The sequence below is a fragment of the Sinocyclocheilus rhinocerous genome, unplaced genomic scaffold, assembly GCF_001515625.1.
Source record: "Sinocyclocheilus rhinocerous isolate Xijiao unplaced genomic scaffold, SAMN03320098_v1.1 scaffold541, whole genome shotgun sequence".
Classification (NCBI taxonomy): Eukaryota; Metazoa; Chordata; class Actinopteri; order Cypriniformes; family Cyprinidae; genus Sinocyclocheilus; species Sinocyclocheilus rhinocerous.
In genome coordinates this window covers 1,644,660-1,662,946 of record NW_015658519.1, presented here as the reverse complement: position 1 = coordinate 1,662,946, position 18,287 = coordinate 1,644,660, and the positions used below count along the sequence as shown (strand labels likewise).

At 36.3% G+C, this 18,287-nt stretch overlaps 2 protein-coding genes across 4 annotated transcripts; one reads left to right on the top strand and one right to left on the bottom strand.

Annotated features, from left to right (window-relative positions):
* Positions 1–390: 390 nt before the first annotated feature.
* LOC107722591 (dnaJ homolog subfamily C member 1-like) lies at positions 391–6,716 on the bottom strand. Its single transcript, XM_016531010.1, has 12 exons — positions 6,372–6,716; positions 5,254–5,355; positions 5,077–5,123; positions 4,388–4,553; positions 3,851–3,948; positions 3,008–3,098; positions 2,821–2,911; positions 2,525–2,688; positions 2,326–2,445; positions 1,486–1,534; positions 914–1,359; positions 391–801 (listed from the first exon to the last, which is right to left on the bottom strand). The coding sequence occupies exons 1-12, from the start codon at positions 6,522–6,524 to the stop codon at positions 733–735; spliced, it is 1,596 nt and encodes a 531-aa protein (XP_016386496.1). The 5' UTR covers positions 6,525–6,716; the 3' UTR covers positions 391–732.
* Positions 6,717–11,175: 4,459 nt separating this feature from the next.
* LOC107722592 (polycomb complex protein BMI-1-B) lies at positions 11,176–16,981 on the top strand. 3 transcript variants are annotated; one of them, XM_016531011.1, is made up of 10 exons: positions 11,176–11,544; positions 14,210–14,341; positions 14,476–14,572; positions 14,758–14,813; positions 14,947–14,994; positions 15,087–15,195; positions 15,398–15,440; positions 15,554–15,652; positions 15,782–15,862; positions 15,957–16,981. In XM_016531011.1, exons 2-10 carry the CDS (start codon positions 14,224–14,226, stop codon positions 16,284–16,286), a joined length of 981 nt encoding a protein of 326 aa, XP_016386497.1. In that variant the 5' UTR covers positions 11,176–11,544; positions 14,210–14,223; the 3' UTR covers positions 16,287–16,981. The 3 variants fall into 3 exon arrangements, with proteins under 3 accessions (XP_016386497.1, XP_016386499.1, XP_016386498.1); XM_016531013.1 differs by lacking the exon at positions 11,176–11,544 and adding an exon at positions 12,154–12,259; XM_016531012.1 differs by lacking the exon at positions 11,176–11,544 and adding an exon at positions 13,303–13,562.
* Positions 16,982–18,287: the final 1,306 nt, after the last annotated feature.

Genomic DNA, 18,287 nt, shown 5'->3' with positions numbered 1-18,287 from the left:
AACATTAAGCCATTGTTATATTTAGAATGCTGCTGCAAATAAAATGAACTTGAAATTTGGTGAAATTTTAATACTTTTCTCAGTTTACATTATAGACAAAGTAATTCCACTTATCTGTAGTTGTCCATTCCAAACTATCAAATATCATTTGGCGTATTTTGATAATAAGGGTAAAACTTTCAAAAGGAAATCTTGCACCTCAACCAAGAATTAAATGAAATGCATATCAAAATGTGTTTACTGCATACAGGAAGCACAACATTGTGTGGTTTAATCCAAATCTACAGAATGGCAACATATGAGGATAACAGTGTCATGCTCTTTAAAATGTATGAACCAACATGTGCTGAAGCACAGTAATGACCACAAGAGAGACTAGGACTCATTACATATTGTATGCAAATACTTTATGTTGTAACATCTGCCCAAAACAGATTATAGCACAACACACTGTGCTTCTGAAAAACAATGTTTCAAAACTGGGGGGGATTAAAATTTATCTCTTCTGCTCCTCTAACTGTCTGGTTGCATAGAAAAACAAAAAATAAGTCTACAATCTGAAAGAGATTTTAAAATAAATAAAACCTTTAAATGTGCAGTTTGGATCTCTCCAATGATTAATGCTGATGATTCAGACTGAACATGGCACATAGTCTGACAACAGGACGTAGGGTTGCATTAAGGCACATAACAAGCAGGTGAGAGGTACGGTGAAATACTGAAGACCAGGAGTCAGCTCTTGGCCTGCTTCCGTTTCTGAATCAGCTCCGCCAACAGTTTATAACGGGACATGCACTCCTCCTAAATAGGTTAAAGAGAATCAATTCATTAACTAATATGAAATCCAGCTTTTATATGCAGTTAAATGTTAATTTAAATAAATTTTCCAATGATTGTCGGTGAGAATGCTCACCTTGGTTTTCCCAGGCACCACCTTAGCAATCTTGTCCCAGCGTTCAGTGGCGCCTCGTGGGTATTGCTGTAAGGCCAGCTCCAAGAGCCTCTGCTGGTTCTGTGTCCAGACATCTTCAGCAGCACTGGGTTTTTCTCTGGAGGCTGATGGTTTCTTCTCATCTTCACTGTCGTCATGTACAGCTGTGGGGTCGAAGTCTCTTTGTCTGCGTCCTTTCACTCTCTCCTCCGCTGCTCCGGCTCCAGCACTCCCGACAGCAGACTTTTTCGTCCGTCTTCTGAGTGCTTTGCTCTCAGAGTCCTCTGCTCCAGCAGGCTCTGCTGAATCCTCCGGCTGCTGCTCGAAGGTGTCCTCTCGCTGGGTCATCAGACTGTCTGGCACTGTGACGGCTCTGGAACTCTTTCCCATCACTGCACCACCCTTCAGCTCAGAAAGCTTCACCAACCCTGAAAATAAAGACAAAGAGAGAGAGATAAGTGTTCTGAAAGACATGCCTGATAATACGCCACAGTAGGTGATAAATCATAGACTGTAGGTGGAATTTGATTCAAAATATTTGATAAATAGTTTACCTGATGTATTGGTGACACCGTCTTTGACTTGCTTCACCTTTGCGGTCACCTGTAAAGGTATACCAAACCATTTTTGGTTACAGTGGTACTTCACACAGATCTATGTACCAGTTTTTTAAAAAATGTATTTGATGATAAAAAAAAAGCAAAAAAAAAGCAAAAGTAATGCAAAAGTGTGCAATATTATTACAATTTAAAATAACTGTAAAATGTAATACAATAGAAAATAATGCATTTTATTCCTGTGATGGCAAAGCTGAATTTTCAGCAGCCATTACTTTAGTTCTTAGTGTCCCATGATCCTTCAGAAATTACTCTAATATGCTGATTTATTACTCAAGAAACATTCCTTATCATCAATGTTGAAAACAATTGTGCTGCTTAATATTTTAGTGGAAACCATGATACATTTATTTCTGGATTCTTTGATTAATAGAAAGTTCAAATGGACAGCATACATTTTAAATAGAAATCTCACTGTCACTTATTACAATTATTTTGATTAAATATGAAATAAAACTAAATAAAATATTTTAGTAAATTTCTTAAACTGAAATTTCTGTTATTATAGAAGATCATTATATATAACAAGTCAAGTGCCCTTTATTTATATAGCGCTCTGCACAACACAGATTGTAAAGCTGCTTTTAAACAGTGATTCAATTCTTTTCAGAATTCAATTCCACTGTAAAGCAGCTCTAAAAAAAACAATAGTAAACAATCATTATTCAGTTTAAAGAAGTTCATCGTTGATTCCGTTCAGTTCAAATATATATCAGCATTATAGCTGCTGTGGGTCAATTACTAGTCATAAATTAACCGTACTAATTACAGATTTACCTCAGTCACTGATCTGCCTAACTCATGAGCAATCTTCTCCCACCGGCCTGGCGTTCCACCAGGAAACTTGGCCATGCAGCGGGAGAGCTGGCTGAGATCCTCCTCCATCCACTCTTGAGCCTACAATCATCACCAGCCATTGGTTAATTCAATACTTCCAATTTAAATCAATGTCCTTTGAGCAGAGACAAACACTTACTTTCTTCTTCTGCTGTTTTTTGTCTTCTAACCAGTCATCCATCTGATCCTCAATATCTTCAATAGATGTTCCCGGATCATAAATTGGCACAAAAGCAGCATTTGTATTGGGTTCATAGACTGGAAACTCCACTTTAGGTTTCTTCACCTTGGGCCGTTTTTCTTCTGCGGAGCAAAATCCATCAGCAACACGTATTATTAAGAGTCACATAGTCACAACTCAATCACAATAATGTGTACGGCTATATGTGCAGAGGTCAGAGTGTAATGTATAACTGTGTGTGATCGTGATCTTACTCTGCTGCATTTCCTGTTCTGCCAGAGCCTCTGCCTCCTCCTTCTCTTTTTCTTTCATTTCCTTATAATCTTTATAATACTGCTTCACATCCTAAAAACACAACATATGGTCATGGCTACAGCTTTAGCCTGGGAGTGTCAATTTTGAAAACGCATCTCAAAAACATAAAATCTGGAGGAAAAGTACCTGTATGATATGAGGGAGAGACTTCACTGAATAGTACAACCAGATGCTTAATTTGAAAGGCAAAATGTCATGCCAGTGTGGCCTGTCAGATCTACAAAAAAGTAAGTAAGTCTGAGTACCAATGTCAACATTTCTTTTTTTACAAAAAAGCATCTAGTTTTATTCATGGTTTCTGCAGGTTTTATGCAGAAACTTTTTAAAGATCTTTTTAAAACCAAGTAAAGAAAATTTAAGGAATAATTTAAAGGCAACAGTATGTCAATGTTCTCAAAATGTAAATGTGTAGGGAACACGCAATAAGTTGTAATAATAACACTTGAAAGTTTAAAAATAAAACTTCCAACAGATCTCCATTACTTTTTCATTCATTTCACACAAAAAAGCAGCTTAATAATGTTAATAATAAATAGCTTGCTCCCAAACACTAGAACAATGAAACAACCATAACTTTTACTGTACCTGCAAAAAAAATGATGTTCTTTCTCAGTATTTTTATCTGGTTTTCCCAGTTCAAAAGATTCTTAAATCAAGATACACTTAAGTAAAATGACATAAGATCAGAAGTTTTCTGAGAAATGTATCAAAATTAAGCAAGTTTATTATCAAAACAAGAACAAATATCAACTTAATTTAAGAGAAAACAAGTTTTTATATCTTTATTTTGCACCTCAAATAAACATATTGGCTTAAGGATACTTAAGATATTTGTATTGAAAAAAACAAAACAGAGAAAGATATTCAGTTATCTCATATTATTTTTCTTACTCCTTTTTATGGCATTAATTTAGGAAAATGTGAATTTAGACTTTTTAAGATGCACAAAAACCCTGGTTATTAGGTTACCTCTCATTTTTGTCCTGTGCCAAGGACTTAATCTCATCTGTTATCTTACTGCTTTGCTTCTTTTTCTTCTCCTTCTTCTTCCTGCTCAGAAGTTCATCCTGAGAAGAATCAAGACATAGCAGCTCAGACATAACCCCTACAGAATGGGAAACATTTTGGGATTTTCAAAGTCGTCATCTAATTAGTTGCATTCTACTGGATTTCCAGGAGACGAGTGTGTCGTGTTCTTTAACGGTCCGGTTGAAAACAAAGCTGCTGTAATGTCAAACCCCCTTACAGAAGAAAACTGTCATGTTTATAACTGTGAAAATGAACGCTCATCGGGATCAATTAAATGCTGGATTTTAAAAAGTATGTGAAGTTCACAGCACCATTGTTGCAGTATACTTGCACAAAGTTCTTAAATGAATTGCACTCCAGTCTGTTATCATAGGGACATAGACTTTACAGTTTCATGCCGCTAAACATGATGCTAGTAGGCGAGATACAGAAGCATTACAAAACCACAACTGTGCTATACAACAATTCAGCACTTACCAACTGCTTCTCTAGGTAGATGGACCATATAACTGCATAGTGACCCACTGTCAGAATGAGGAAGAGGAGGAAGCCCAACTCTCCATTACTCATCTTCCTAACACGTCGATAGTAGAAGACAGGCTGCCTCCAGTCCGGCAGCCCATTAACCAGGATGTCATCATATCTGTGAGTGTAGTAATAAACTATTGTTAAAAGCAATTGTAACATTCAGTTCAAAGACCCCAGTCATAGTCACACTGGTACAAACAGTGATTAGGGATCTTACTCAAGGGCATAATGTCAATAAATTATTAAAGATCATATTTCATCACTATTTAAGAACCTCTAAGAATTTGTGTGTAAGAAACACTTTTCACTGCTATACTAGGATAGTGGTGCTTAACCAGGAGGCCTTAGCAACTGTCAGGATGCCTTCAAATGATTTATATTGAAGAATTAACTTTAAAATGATAATAAGAATAATAAACACAAACATACAACAAATCTCAATAACTATTTTTTTTAATTAAAAACAAACAAATAGAATCTATAACACCATAATTATAGCAGAAACATCTTTAAATAGCGTGTTGGACAACAAGTAGTGTGTAATGTGTGTGTAGGCCTTCAAATCAAAAAGCTTGAGAACAGCTGGTCTAGGATTAAAAAAAAAAAAAGTCCACAAGCAAATCATGAGAATACCTCACCTTTGTCTTCTTTCCTCATCCTTGAGGACTTCGTAGATTGCAACTAACTAGTAAGAGATAACAGAAAAGATATTTTAGTTGTAATACACTGAATTCCAAAAGGTAAGTATAGCAACAATTAACATGATCTAAATTAAGCCAAAGAGAACTTTCATTCAAGTTTAACAAAACACCTACTTGTCGAAACTGGTTTTCAGCATTTTCATCTTTGTTTTTATCAGGGTGTAATGTAAGAGAGAGCTTTCTATATGCCTTCCTGATCTCAGATGAGGATGCATCCTGTTAGAAACAGAATCAACATAAACATTAAAAAAAAAGTCATTGACAGACAGTCATGAACACTTGTACTCTGAGACTTCGCTGCAGTGTTTGTTTAAAAATGAAAACAGTCACAGACTGTGTGTTTGGACTCTCTTTGGCGTTTCAGGCAAAATGAAATAACAGCAATAAAAGCTGCAGAATGTCTTGTCACCTTTATAGTTTCTCACAATAAACATACTGTCAATGTTGCCAAATGTAATATGCAACTCACACTGGCAGCTGTAACTGGTAGACTATTTTGGACAAGCAACAAACCAGATACCAGCAGATCATACCAGTACGGTTAAGATGGTTTCTGGAGCACAGTAGCTGGTTTACCAGTCTGGACTAGCTGACAACCATCTTAGACTAGCTGGAAACTAGCTAGCATGTTCCAAAACGGAGCTACAATCTTTTTTTAGCACAGAATTAGCATTTCTTCTGAAATGCATTGATAGCAAATTTCTGCAAGGTAACGTTATATGCCTGACTAACGGTTGACGCTGTAGGAAGTAAAGTGTAACCAAATGCTAGTTTTTACGAATAGCGATTATGATTATAAAAGCATGGACTCTTCGACGAATCAAATATGACTTAGCAACCGAATAGTGAAATTACAGCAAAACTATAAAACATCCATTTATGAGCTAAGTAATGACACGTCATGTTGTGCTGTGTTGTGCAGGCCCACAGCCGGGAGGTTTCTTTGTCAGTGGCCACCGCCGTCCAGGTTCCGTAGGAGGCAGAGTCCGTTTACCAGTCGGGAGACACAATAGTGGGGCTAAAGAAAGCTATTCAGCTAACGGCTCGAGTTGCTTTGATAAGAATGCAATCTCTGTAAACGCACTGGAGGCGACCCTGCGATAAATCTACGTCGGCGCGCTGCTAACGTTATATGTTAAAGTTAAGTGCATATCACATTTACCGACACCGTTTGAATGACCGAGTCAAAGGCACGCGTGACAAATTTGCGAATTACATAAAATTGCTCTTACCTGATTAACCGACAGTAACTCATAGAAGGTTTGGTGGATTTCCTCCACTAGGTCGAAAAGCTCCAGGTCTGCGTCCCATGCTAATGTTGGCAAAGGCTGAATAACGATCAGCCCGGAGAACAACACTAACGTAAGGATCTCGGGCAAAGCCATTGCTGAAAGTTTTTTATATATATATATATATATATATATATGTTTGAGAAGGTTTACTACCTACTACCCATTCGGACAAATCTTGGTTTTGAGGTAAATTTAGCATAACTTCCCGTACTTTGGCTCAAACGGGCCCATCGCTCAGTCAGCCTGCTCTACGTAGGCTACACACGTTTCACATGTAGCCGCCACAGCGCGAGCCAATAAGCATGAAAGCTTCGGTAGTGACATGGTGCGTCATATACACCTTACCAGGGGACTTTCAGGACTCAGTTTTAGAGGTATCGATTATATTTCATAATACTATTAATCAAGTATTATGTGCATTATGTGTCCTGATAGATAGGTAGCATTTTTTTTTTTTTTTCAAATTAATAAATAAGCTGATATGGCCTCGTTACAGCCTTTTCCACATCTGTAATGACATTATCTAGCCTATCTTTTGTCTTTTTTTATTTTAATCTCTTGTAAAAGAAGTGATGTCATCAGTAGAAACGTAGCTACTATCTTTTAGAACAGATTGTTTTTTTTTGTTTGTTTGTTTTGATTGGAGAGAGAAAAAATTATTCCTCCCTTGTAGCGTTGTTTGTACTTCTCTTTAGTATTAACCTAACCTCCTTTCATCGTTGGTCAATTTTGCGACATTGACATTCTACCTAAACAGTTTCAATTATTCATCGACCGTCTCTGTTCTCAGTCTAAAAAGATGGTCACATAACCAGGGCTAGTCCCGTTTCTTTTCGACAGCAAGCATGAAGTTCTGATAAAAGTTCATCTGATTAAAACTCATACTGGCAGCAATAGGCCTGTATTCGAGTGAACAATCCAGTGGTGGCGTAATATTAAGCACGACTCATTACATGATATCGGGGTTTTCTCGACAAAGTTTGATTTGTGACAAAGGAAATATTTGAGTGAAAATATTGAAAGATCAGACAGTCAAAACTTTGAGATAGCTAGACAGAGAAAGCTCACAGTTAGCCTAAACTTCATCTCTTTAAAAGTAGGGAGAACTAAACCAAATCTACTGTTAAAATGCAGGCCTACGAAATAATTAATTTAATATAAGCAGATTTAATTGTATCAGCCATTTGCGATCACTGGTAGCCTACATATGGTCTACAATAAATACAAGTATTGGAAAAAAAAGGTCTTATTTTTCTATAATTTATGTATGATTAGTATATTATCATTTATATATTTTTTTTTAATTAACGGAGGTTAATTGTTTCCTAGCTTTGATTTGGTCGTTATTAGGACATAGGCTTATGCAAACAGGTTTAATTCTGTGACATTATTTTGAGAAAACTTTAAAAAGGTGAAGAATCACATTTACACTTCTGTAAATGAGAAACTCACGAGGGCGTCTTTGGGCTTGGTTAAGGACAGAAATAGCCTCTAGCCTATTCTAGTCTGTGTCACGGGTAGCCTTATTTAACTAACAACGGAATTCTGAAACAAAATAGGCTACATCCCCATTGTCTTTCAGTTTAATGGAAAATCTTTCATTTAGCCAATTTCTTTGTTTGTTAAACTCTTGTCCTTGAGTCGGTACAGACCAACTTTAGGGACGTAAGCTGTGACGGGAAAAGTGCTGGGCTTTCTTTTTTCTTTTTTAATTAAACCAAAGAATAACAGCTTGAGGTTTAACCACTTGATACAGTTAATTAGGTCTTGGAATATTGCTGCAATGTAGGCATACATACAAAATAGTCTATATTAATTTAAATACTACAGAAAGCATGCAGCATGCATTTGCCACCGCCTAAAATGTTAAGTAAATCAATAAAGCGCAAAAGCCAAATTTACCGGCTCTAAATAAATAGGAAATAAAAAAAAATATTTTCACAAGATTATACACTGTCCTTAGCCCATTGTGGTTAATTTTGGCGATCTGTTAACAGTTAGGCCTACAATTAGTCTGATTTCCATTTTATTTTTATTTATTTTTTATAGCCCAAGTAAAAGTCTTTTTTATGAATAAATATATTTGTTTTAGTTGTGCGTTTGAGTTATATATTTTAAATGCATCATAATTACAACTTTTTTACACTTTCTAATTCTGTATTTACACTTGGAAGATTGCACTTCTATTTTCCACTCCATTTAGTCAATCCCATGAAACAAATTTTACAGATTTTTTTCTTTCTAAACAGAAAGTCAGTATCGAAAAGGAAGAACAAAATGATATTATTTATGAGCAGAGTAGCTACTTATTAAAACATGTTGAGCTGATAAGATAAGGCACACGTCATATAAAATAAAAACGATTTATTAATGTCTTAACACTGAAAAAAGGACTAGTGAGCGATACGGTGTTGTTTATAGACAAGGAAAAAATGCAAACAAGCTCATTGACTTAACATACATGCTACCCGACAATACATTTAAAGTTATATTTCTATGAATGATTAAACCAGTAATATTAACATAGGCTATACTGATATTTTTTCTCCACACGTTGTTTCATTCGTGTGCTTATAGCTTAATATCATAATGGAACGATATTAATTTTTATTCATGAAATCGTCATCATTCGATTTAAGACCATCAAACACATAACTAAACACAAACTCAAAGCGGTTGTATCTGTAAGTCCTGACCTCCAGCTCCCTTTCAGTCCACAAATCAATTTTGTGGAATCATGGAATCAGTAAACAATCAATAATCAATAGTGTCATTAAAGTTTAACCCAATAGGTAAGACAAAAGAAAAAACGCAGTCACTGAGCATGGTCATTTCTGAGAGATCTTCTCGTTTTATTTACCATTTATATATGTTATAATAAATCGCTTTAAATCGTCTTCATATAAGGTCTTAAGAATGATCGAATAAATGACAAGACAAAAGAGCCCGTGCTTTAAAATGGTTAGCCTATTGATGTGTAGGCTAAATAAGATTCGGGTCAACATTTAATCAAGCAAGGAATGGGGTAATACGAAACCGTGGAAAGCATTTATTCTTCACAAATTTATTTAATACTGGAGTAGTTTTCCATGATGCATAGACGCTATGGAGTTGTCAGTAACTTTACAGTTTTTGGAAGAGGAGGGCATTAGGCTATCTATCTCTCGAGTTGTTGCTCAAGATTCCGTGCTGCATTAACACCCGCTAGGCGACTGAGATTCGGCCATTTTGATGAGTCACATCTGTAGTCGGAATAAATAAATAGGTATAGATATAATCGGTATATTTGTCAGAAAATGACACTAGTCTCTGAAATTGGCCTACAATTGGCGTATACCTTGACCAATTCGATTCATGCGCGGAGCTAATGGCATGTTTTTATTGTAGCCATAGATTACGAGTGAAACTGGTACGGTAGATGGTAACCGAAGGAGCTTTAAGGTTTTGCAGAACCCGGTACGGTTAACGCTAAAGTGCTTCGGGTTTCCGCCAGCATGCTGAGCTTCTTTGTTTTCGCTGAAGTGCCTGTATTAGAGCAGCTGACGTCATGGCAGGCAGACTGCGCGTGTGGTTTGCAGCTGAACGCAGTGCCCTAAACGGGGGAGACTACCGTCCAGCGCTACAGAGAAAAACACCAAGCTACCACACGAGCGATCGAGTGCACGCACTCGAATCAACTTGACCTTTTACACTATAAGAACGCCATCAAGGTAAATGCAAACATTTGTGAACGGTTTCTGGAATTTGTAAACAAGAAAAGTGAAAAAAAGAAAGAAAGAAAGAAAGAAAAAACCCGCTGTGTAAACCCAACATTCAAGTCGGGTCAATGAAGTAGCCATAATGGCAATTTTCTAAAAATGGCTTGGCTTAGAACGCCATATTTTGAGACAAGGGTTCAGTGTGACTTCTGTGTAGCCTATACAGGCTACATATTGTATTTGGCAAAATATTGCTGTAAAGGATACATATTTGCCTCTTCTACGGCATGACATTTAGAAACAAATCGGTAAGATATCTGTGCACTGAGAGTAAAATTTCACCACCCAACTTTTCTTCACTGTAACCACTGAGAAAGTGAGTGTGAATAAAAGCAACTGCTTTACCGTGACGTGCAGGCGAGTGTAGATAACTGATTGTTACCTCTTACCAGAATACATTTTAATACCACATTTTAAGTACGGTCTAAAAAACTGAGAAAAAGTTAGGAATGTAAAAATTTATTATTTTCGATTTTTTGCTTTACGTGTTGATAGGCTACATTTATAGCTAAAGGCAGGTCATTGAAGTTAAATGCGTATATTCTGCATAAGTTGCATAATGCTCTGGGAACATGTTGGCCAATAAAACATAAATCTTACTTGGGAACAAAATATAAAAATCAGCGTGAATTGAAAGATAGAGAAAGCATTTAGAGCGTCTTGCCATTTTCCGCTTGCCTTGTGCCATTTTTAAATGCAGCCTAATTCTGACTTATTCAAAATAACCCTTCTGCTTGTTCTGCATTTGGGCATGTAGCACTACATGCGATTTTTGTGAAAATAAAGAGAAATGCTGCTTTTCTAAAAGTTCTTCATTGCTTATAGTCTAAGAATCATTCCGACCAAACTGCGAGGCTTGGCGAGGGATTTTCCTCTTCAGAAGTGGTGATGTTTGACAAAGACATCCGTCAGAGGGGTAGCCTACCCTATTGATGATATACCCCACTACTAATTCCCAGGCTACCCGTAAAGAATGAGATCACGTGATGGAGTGGGGCGGTCGAACTAAGCCATTTTGGGGACTGTGTCAGTTTGCACTGAACCATCAGGCACTGTGTTTTTCAGATCGCCGTGCAGGACAACTGCGCCTCTGGAATTTACCATCTATGACCGGAATCTGTGGATTTATCTGTAAATCAAATCGGAAAGAGTCGGCGAAGAGTGAGCTACGTTAACCTATGTGCAACTGCGCAAGAAGGCCACAATGAACACGGCGGTGAAACGTTAGAGCCATTGACAGCGTCTGCAGCTCATTCCAAGATGGCCGCTTCGGTAGCATTCATTTTTTGCTGATCGACTCTCAAGTTTCATTGTCTACCACAACAAAGCTAAGAAACCATCGCGAAATATACCGGGTATGTACGCTTTAATGTTTTTTTACGCTTTTGTTTTCTTTTCTCTCTTATGAGACAAGAGAGTAACAATGTTTACTCTTGTAGGCTATATGAGTGTTTCTCATACGTACGATTTTCATTTCAGTTTTGTCACATTTCTCATGAAACGCAACCGGTGACATATTTTAACACAGTATACATGTTAATGAGTATGCCATCTTTATAAAACTGGAATATATATGTTCTCTTCATGTGTTGTTTTTAATCTTAAAATTCGGCGCGCGCTGAAGGACAGGCGAGTTGGAGCAGGTGTTAACGGGTGACCACTTTCATCCATTTCTCCACGCTCGAAAATCAAACATTAGATCTCTTATTTTATAGAGTTGAGTAGTCTAGAGATTGTATATTTAGGAAAAATTTACTTTACCGTGTTTTAATATCGTCGATCAATTTTATTAACTTAAATTCATGTGCGTATTTGCGGGTACCTCTTCTAAGCTGAACCACACGAAACCAGAACATTGTTTTGAGGCTGTTAACTTATAGCCTATTTTAAATGGTTTCGAGCTTGTTCATTAATTGTTTATTTGTCACTGAATGTAACTTGGCTTGTGTGTTTTGTATTTAGATTTTAAAAATAACACAAACACTGTCTCGATTCTATGCAACTGCCGTGAGACTGGGTTGGACCAGGACACGTCAGACTGAACCGAACCTTTTTTTCTTTTTGGACAAGGTAGGACAAGAGTCCTAATTCTAAGATTTGATTTAAAAAAAAAAAATTTCGTTAGTTTAATATATACAATATTGTCTTTATTAATCACGCTCAGTCATATGCTAGTTCATAAAAATATTGTTGATAACTCCATCCAAGAAATTAGATAATGTAAATATAGTCTAACATCGGTTGTTAAACTAGTTCTTTTGTTTTCCCATCTGACCTTTTCACCATGCCGTGCCTCACTGATTTAGCCTATTTATTAATCTTATAGGCTATATATTTTCTACACATTTTGCCACATAGCAAATGTTTCATAGTCAAATCATAAAATGCTTGCTTGCAATCATCTTTAAAAAAAATTAAAGGAAAAAGACACATCATATAGTCCCGAATATCAAGATATGACTGTTATCTGCAGTATTGACAGATTTACTGTAACTGCAGTCTTTCCTTGACCTAGACCTCTTCTTTCTTCACAGAAAAGACAACAGTTCCGTTTCCAGAGTGTTAAATGTGCTATCAGATACGAATCATAGTGTAATCTGAATATCATTACTAAACCACATAGATTGGTCTTATGAGTTTTCATCATTGGACAAGCTGGAGAAATGGCTTTCCTTAGGCCAGCCAGTTCCAAACCAAAGCGCACCTGTTTTTTCCGCCTCTGCTGGAAACTTGGCCAGCTTGTTTCTGTAATCACTGATCAACAAATTCACTTAGCCTATGTAAAATAATTCAATCTAACTTCCGACAGTTGTTAGCCTACTTAATAAAGAAGGAAAAGTAGGCTACAGAAATATATATATATTTTTATTAGTGTTTTAAATAGTTTTTTTTTTATCACTGACTGAAATGCAGTGCGTTGTTCTGCACCTTTTTAATGGTAGCCTATTAAGTTCGCTATTGAGTTATTTTATTATATTGTTATAGGCTATGTCTTTTATGTAGGTCTATCAAACGTATTTCTCAGTTACTGAGCAACTAACGTTATTTAAAGGTTGGACTGTGTCAAGAGAGTCTAATTTTATTTGACGGCAATGCGTTGAATTCAGAGCACTTCATTGAGAACGGTGTATAAGTGAACATTAGCAGTTACAGGATATTGATATTTGAAAATTTGACGTTGAACTAACGTTACCCACACATACCGATGTCGCAGTCGAGAGATGGCGGGATCACAGATGCGAGCTCTCGAGCTTCGGTTGACTGTGTTCCTCACTGAAGACGTCAGCAAGGCAGGGAAGAGCACCAATTATTTTCTCTTTCACATTTGGCAGCGAAACGTGCTAAAATTATGGTTGTACGACGTGTTTAACAGGTAATAGTAGCCTACTTACCGCTTCTTAAACAATAGTGTGTGGTGCTCAGGGCGCAGCCTCTTGCGAGCGAACTCGCTTGGACTCGGGGCTTTCTGTATCAAAATGGCAGCCACGTTCAAGTAGCCGCATGCTTTTTAGAGAGAAACACTGTTGTCGAGAGGAAGTGGTGGCGTTTTACCGTTAATTGGTTGAATTTATGGTCATTTGTAATAATTCGGTCCATCTGCGAATCTGAGGAATGCGGTTCTGTTTCGACTGGCACAATGCCAATTACAACCCGTCGTCATAGCAACTGTACATGTGTGCATTTGGCTTTCACTCTCACCTATACGCATCCGCGCAAATAAAATAACCGTTTTAACTTGTGCTTGGACTTTGTCCTGAAACACCAACGAGTTTAACCGAAGGCGTAATGAATTTAGAATAACACTAGTTCATTTGAGGTGTCAGTAGTAGCCTATTAACGGATTACACGTTAAAACAGCCTAACATTAGATGTATTTTGTCTGGCTTTGTCGCATTTTTGTCCGCTTCAAGTAACTGTTAGCCTAAAACGGGACCATCTAACCTTAATAACCCGACTTTATTTTTTCTAAGCGTGACTGTAAATATTAATGAATGTCTTTTTTTTCGTTGTTGTTATCAGGTTTGCGAACTCTCATGACAATGCACAGAACAACGAGAATCAAGATAACGGAGCTAAATCCTCATTTGATGTGCGTTTTATGTGGAGGATACTTCATTGATGCGACCACCATTGTCGAATGTTTGCATTCATGTAAGTCTGTCATAATCTCTATTATTTAATTCTTATTTACCGTTAATTCGTTTCTTTGTTGGGCGTTCAGACTGGGCTCTCTTTTAAGCCGGCTCAAACGGTATTTTGTAATTTGTCGTCTGTTGTTTTCACAGTCTGCAAAATGTGCATTGTGAGGTATCTGGAGACCAGCAAATATTGTCCAATTTGTGATGTCCAAGTTCATAAAACAAAACCTCTCCTCAATATCAGGTAATGGCTGGGCAATACCTAGCCTATTTTAATTAAATAGCCTGTTTTTGATACCATATTTTTGAAATACTTTTAATAAACATCCATGTTGCTTGTTCATCCAGAAAATACATTAAAGCTTTACATTTCTGTACATCAAAGAAGGCTCAGTTTGTATACCCCTCAAAAATGGTTGTACATTTCAGGTCAGATAAGACCCTTCAGGACATTGTTTACAAGCTGGTGCCTGGTCTGTTCAAAAGTAAGTTTTTTTTTTTTTTTTTTTTTAAGTTTTCATTTTAATTATGTTTATTTATTATTTATTTGTTTATTTATTATTTATGTGTTTAAAAATTCTTAAATCAATAGTGATGTATTGTGCCTTTGTTACTCAGATGAGATGAAACGAAGGAGAGATTTTTATGCGGAGCATCCAGTTGATGGTAAAATGTTAAGTTAATAATTGTGATATTTTAATTCATAAGCACTCTTGTTTTTTTTATCTAGAAGTTGTAATTATTTCTCTGTCCTTCAGCTACTAATGGTTCTAATGAGGACAGAGGAGAAGTGGCAGATGAAGACAAGAGAATCATCGCTGATGATGAGATCATCAGTCTGTCCATTGAGTTTTTTGATCAGAACAAGTAGGTTCAGTTCAGTATAAGCTCCTTGTGGAGTGTAATTTTTAATTATCATCACTCAGTGATCACTTTCATGTTGCTTATGAAATTAATAATGAAATAATCATTAGTAAAAGGCATGTAAATGTAGCAGGCTACCTCAGATGTGACATTTATAGTTTTGTAGTTAGACATTGCATTTATTATTTTCTCTTAAAATGATCAGGATTGACAGTAAAGATGGAGAAGAAAAAGAAACCACAAAAGAGGTAATTCATTTCTGAATAAATTTAATATTTTAGAACTTGTCTCATGAAGTCAGTTTTAAAGGGTTATATAGTGCACTACTTACTGAATTTTTGTAATTATCAAATTTTTCTAGGTGAATGTAAAGCGGTACTTACAATGCCCTGCAGCTATGACGGTAATGCTTCTCAGAAAATTTCTCCGAAGTAAAATGGATATACCATGTACCTTTCAGGTAATCTCCTCTCTAAACTTGTTTGTCTTACTTGTGGCCATGTTTTTGATGTAAAAGCGCACATTTTGCACTTTTGAAGAATTTGTCAATATAAGATAAGTTTTAGTTGAGATTCTATTTTTCTTTCAGATTGAAGTTATGTATGAAGATGAGCCTTTGAAAGATTATTATACTCTTATGGATATTGCTTATATCTACACATGGAGAAGGGTAGGAGTATTAAATCTGATATATTTAACACATGAAACTGTGCTTTTATATTTTAGTCCAATTGCAAAGATAATAACATGTTGATATTTTCCAGAACGGGCCCTTGCCATTGAAGTACAGAGTTCGGCCTGGGTGCAAAAAAATGAAGTTGAGCAGTCCAAGGGATGATATGACTGGTGGCAGAAGGCCTGATATAGAAAGCGATTCCAGCAGTGACAAACCAAACAGCCCGACTGCTGCTGCCGCCCCATCCACATCCTCCTCTCTGCCCAGCCCAAGCACTCCTGTTCAGTCTTCACATCCCAGCTTCCCCCATATCTCCACCGTTAACGGAGTCTCTGCCAAAGTGGGCCACAATGGCCAAAGTCCTTTCAGCAGCAAAGTCTGCAAAACTTCTCATAATGGCTCCAACTCTCTTGGGTGACTTGCTTATGGATGCCAAAGCCATCAACCCCTTGCAAACAGAGCTGTGATGTAGATGCTTTCTTTATAAACCACCGCTTCAATTTTTTATATCATTTTTAAATATATTTGTTTTGTCACCACGTGTGAAAACTTTGTAACAGCATTGTTTGTGTTATATTTTGTATTAATTACTATGGCATAACTAATATTGTGAAGATTACTGGAGGGAAACTCAACAAGGAGACTGTATCTAGATGTTTTTATAAACTCTGTCTTGTTTATTTTAGATTAGAACATCAATGTATATAAATCATTTCCTTGTCCATGAAGTCTTCAATAAAACACATGGAGGCACGCGCAATGTTTTGATTATCCAGATTGTATTGATTTTATTCGGGTGAAATGTGTAACACCAAACTAAATTTGCAAAGGGCAGAAATTCAGCGTCAGTATATTGTCTTGGATAAACCCAGAAAGTGTAATTTAAAAAAAATCTGCTACGTAGGCCTACACGCTGGCCAAGTTGAGAAGTAATCTTTTTTTTTTTTCTCGATTTGTTATCACGCGAGGATAGATAGAAGACTCCGTATACGTATAGCCTAAAGTTCAGATGTTTTTTCTTGCTTCAAATTAATGTTCAGCGGTTATTTGTTAAAGCCAATGTATCATTTACTGTTGTACAATATGAAACATTTGTCTAAATAAACATTTTACTTTTTTTTTATTACTAAATACATTGTGTGGCCTTGATAAAACAAAACCACCAAACGTTGTTTACAATAGGCCTATTCTGCGACAAGAACCTACTTTGACCTTTGATAAATTCGGTTCTTATTTCAAAGGAGCTGCTTGATACCTTAACCTACTTTATTTTATTTTAGCTGTACATATATAAATAATCTAAAATCAATTTTAATGGTCCAAACTGCGACAAACCACAAACATACAAGTTTATAGAAGACTAGTCCCGTTAAAGACTAAACTAAATGTATAAATAAATAGCCGACTAAGAATGGTTAGCAACGGCTATCTTTTGCTATACGTTTGCTTTGACTGCATAAAGTTAAAGATTTGATAAAGGTCTAGCTATGTCCAGCCGCAACAATTGTAGGCTAATAGTTGCTAATAAGTGGTTTCTTAAAGAGTTTGTTGCTCTTGTCTTTCTTGTCCGTGTCAGATCGCTCTCGCTGACCTCATTTACACAAATGTCAAAACACCGCAAGACCACGCTGAAAATGTACAAATATTAAGAAATCTAGTAGCCTAGTGCAGAAATAAATTCTTAGGCCCACCGTCTCGTTAATCGCAATAATTTGAGCAAAATCAATAGGCCCAACCAATGATCTCTGAATAAACAGTGTTTAATAGAACTGAATTAATAGACTGCTATCTATTAATTATCTATTGTCCGAAGCGCATGCTTGAATAATCACGTAAATTAGGTGCCCTGTTAGAATTAGCGGCAGTAGCTAATTGGCCGGTGTTGAAAAGGCTATATCGAAATGTATTTAAAACCTTCCGTTTTAAATGTTAAGAATTATATTTGTATAAAAAGAAATAAACAAAAAGTTCAGTAAAATACTATAGCTATTAGTTAAGTAAAATACATTAGCTTTTTAAAAATGACTTAAAGACATAAATTGACGCCGAAGCGATTTTTTTCATTGCTAATTCATCCAGATTTCTGTGGATAATGTCTGTGGCAATGCAAAGCCGAGGTGAAGTGTCTCAGTTTAAATATGGACCGATTTATTCTGGAGTAGTTGAGCTCAAGTGGTTCCTTTTGGGGTTTGCCTTGTCAATTAAAGACAATACTGATTTTGAAAAAATAGCTAAAAGAAAAATGGTTTTAACCTAAATAGAAGTACCATATGGAAACACAAATGTATCGCAAACATGTATGAAGAATAATCTTTAGGCGGAGCAGTTCAAAGGCTCTTCTTGATTAATTAATGGCACTCAAAGTCAAGATATAGAAATTATTGCGCAAAAAAGCTTTCATATTAATACAACAAGGTTA

Bases quoted from the DNA above. Each gene is read 5' to 3' on its own strand.
- LOC107722591 (XM_016531010.1), bottom strand. From the start codon at position 6,524: ATGGCTTTGCCCGAGATCCTTACGTTAGTGTTGTTCTCCGGGCTGATC. The intron at 5,356-6,371 runs GTAAGAGCAATT...TGTTTCTAACAG, and splicing joins AGTTACTGTCGGTTAATCAG to GATGCATCCTCATCTGAGAT. The intron at 3,099-3,850 runs GTAACCTAATAA...ACTTTTTTGTAG, and splicing joins GCACAGGACAAAAATGAGAG to ATCTGACAGGCCACACTGGC.
- LOC107722592 (XM_016531011.1), top strand. From the start codon at position 14,224: ATGACAATGCACAGAACAACGAGAATCAAGATAACGGAGCTAAATCCT. The intron at 14,573-14,757 runs GTAATGGCTGGG...TGTACATTTCAG, and splicing joins AAACCTCTCCTCAATATCAG to GTCAGATAAGACCCTTCAGG. The intron at 15,196-15,397 runs GTAGGTTCAGTT...TAAAATGATCAG, and splicing joins GAGTTTTTTGATCAGAACAA to GATTGACAGTAAAGATGGAG.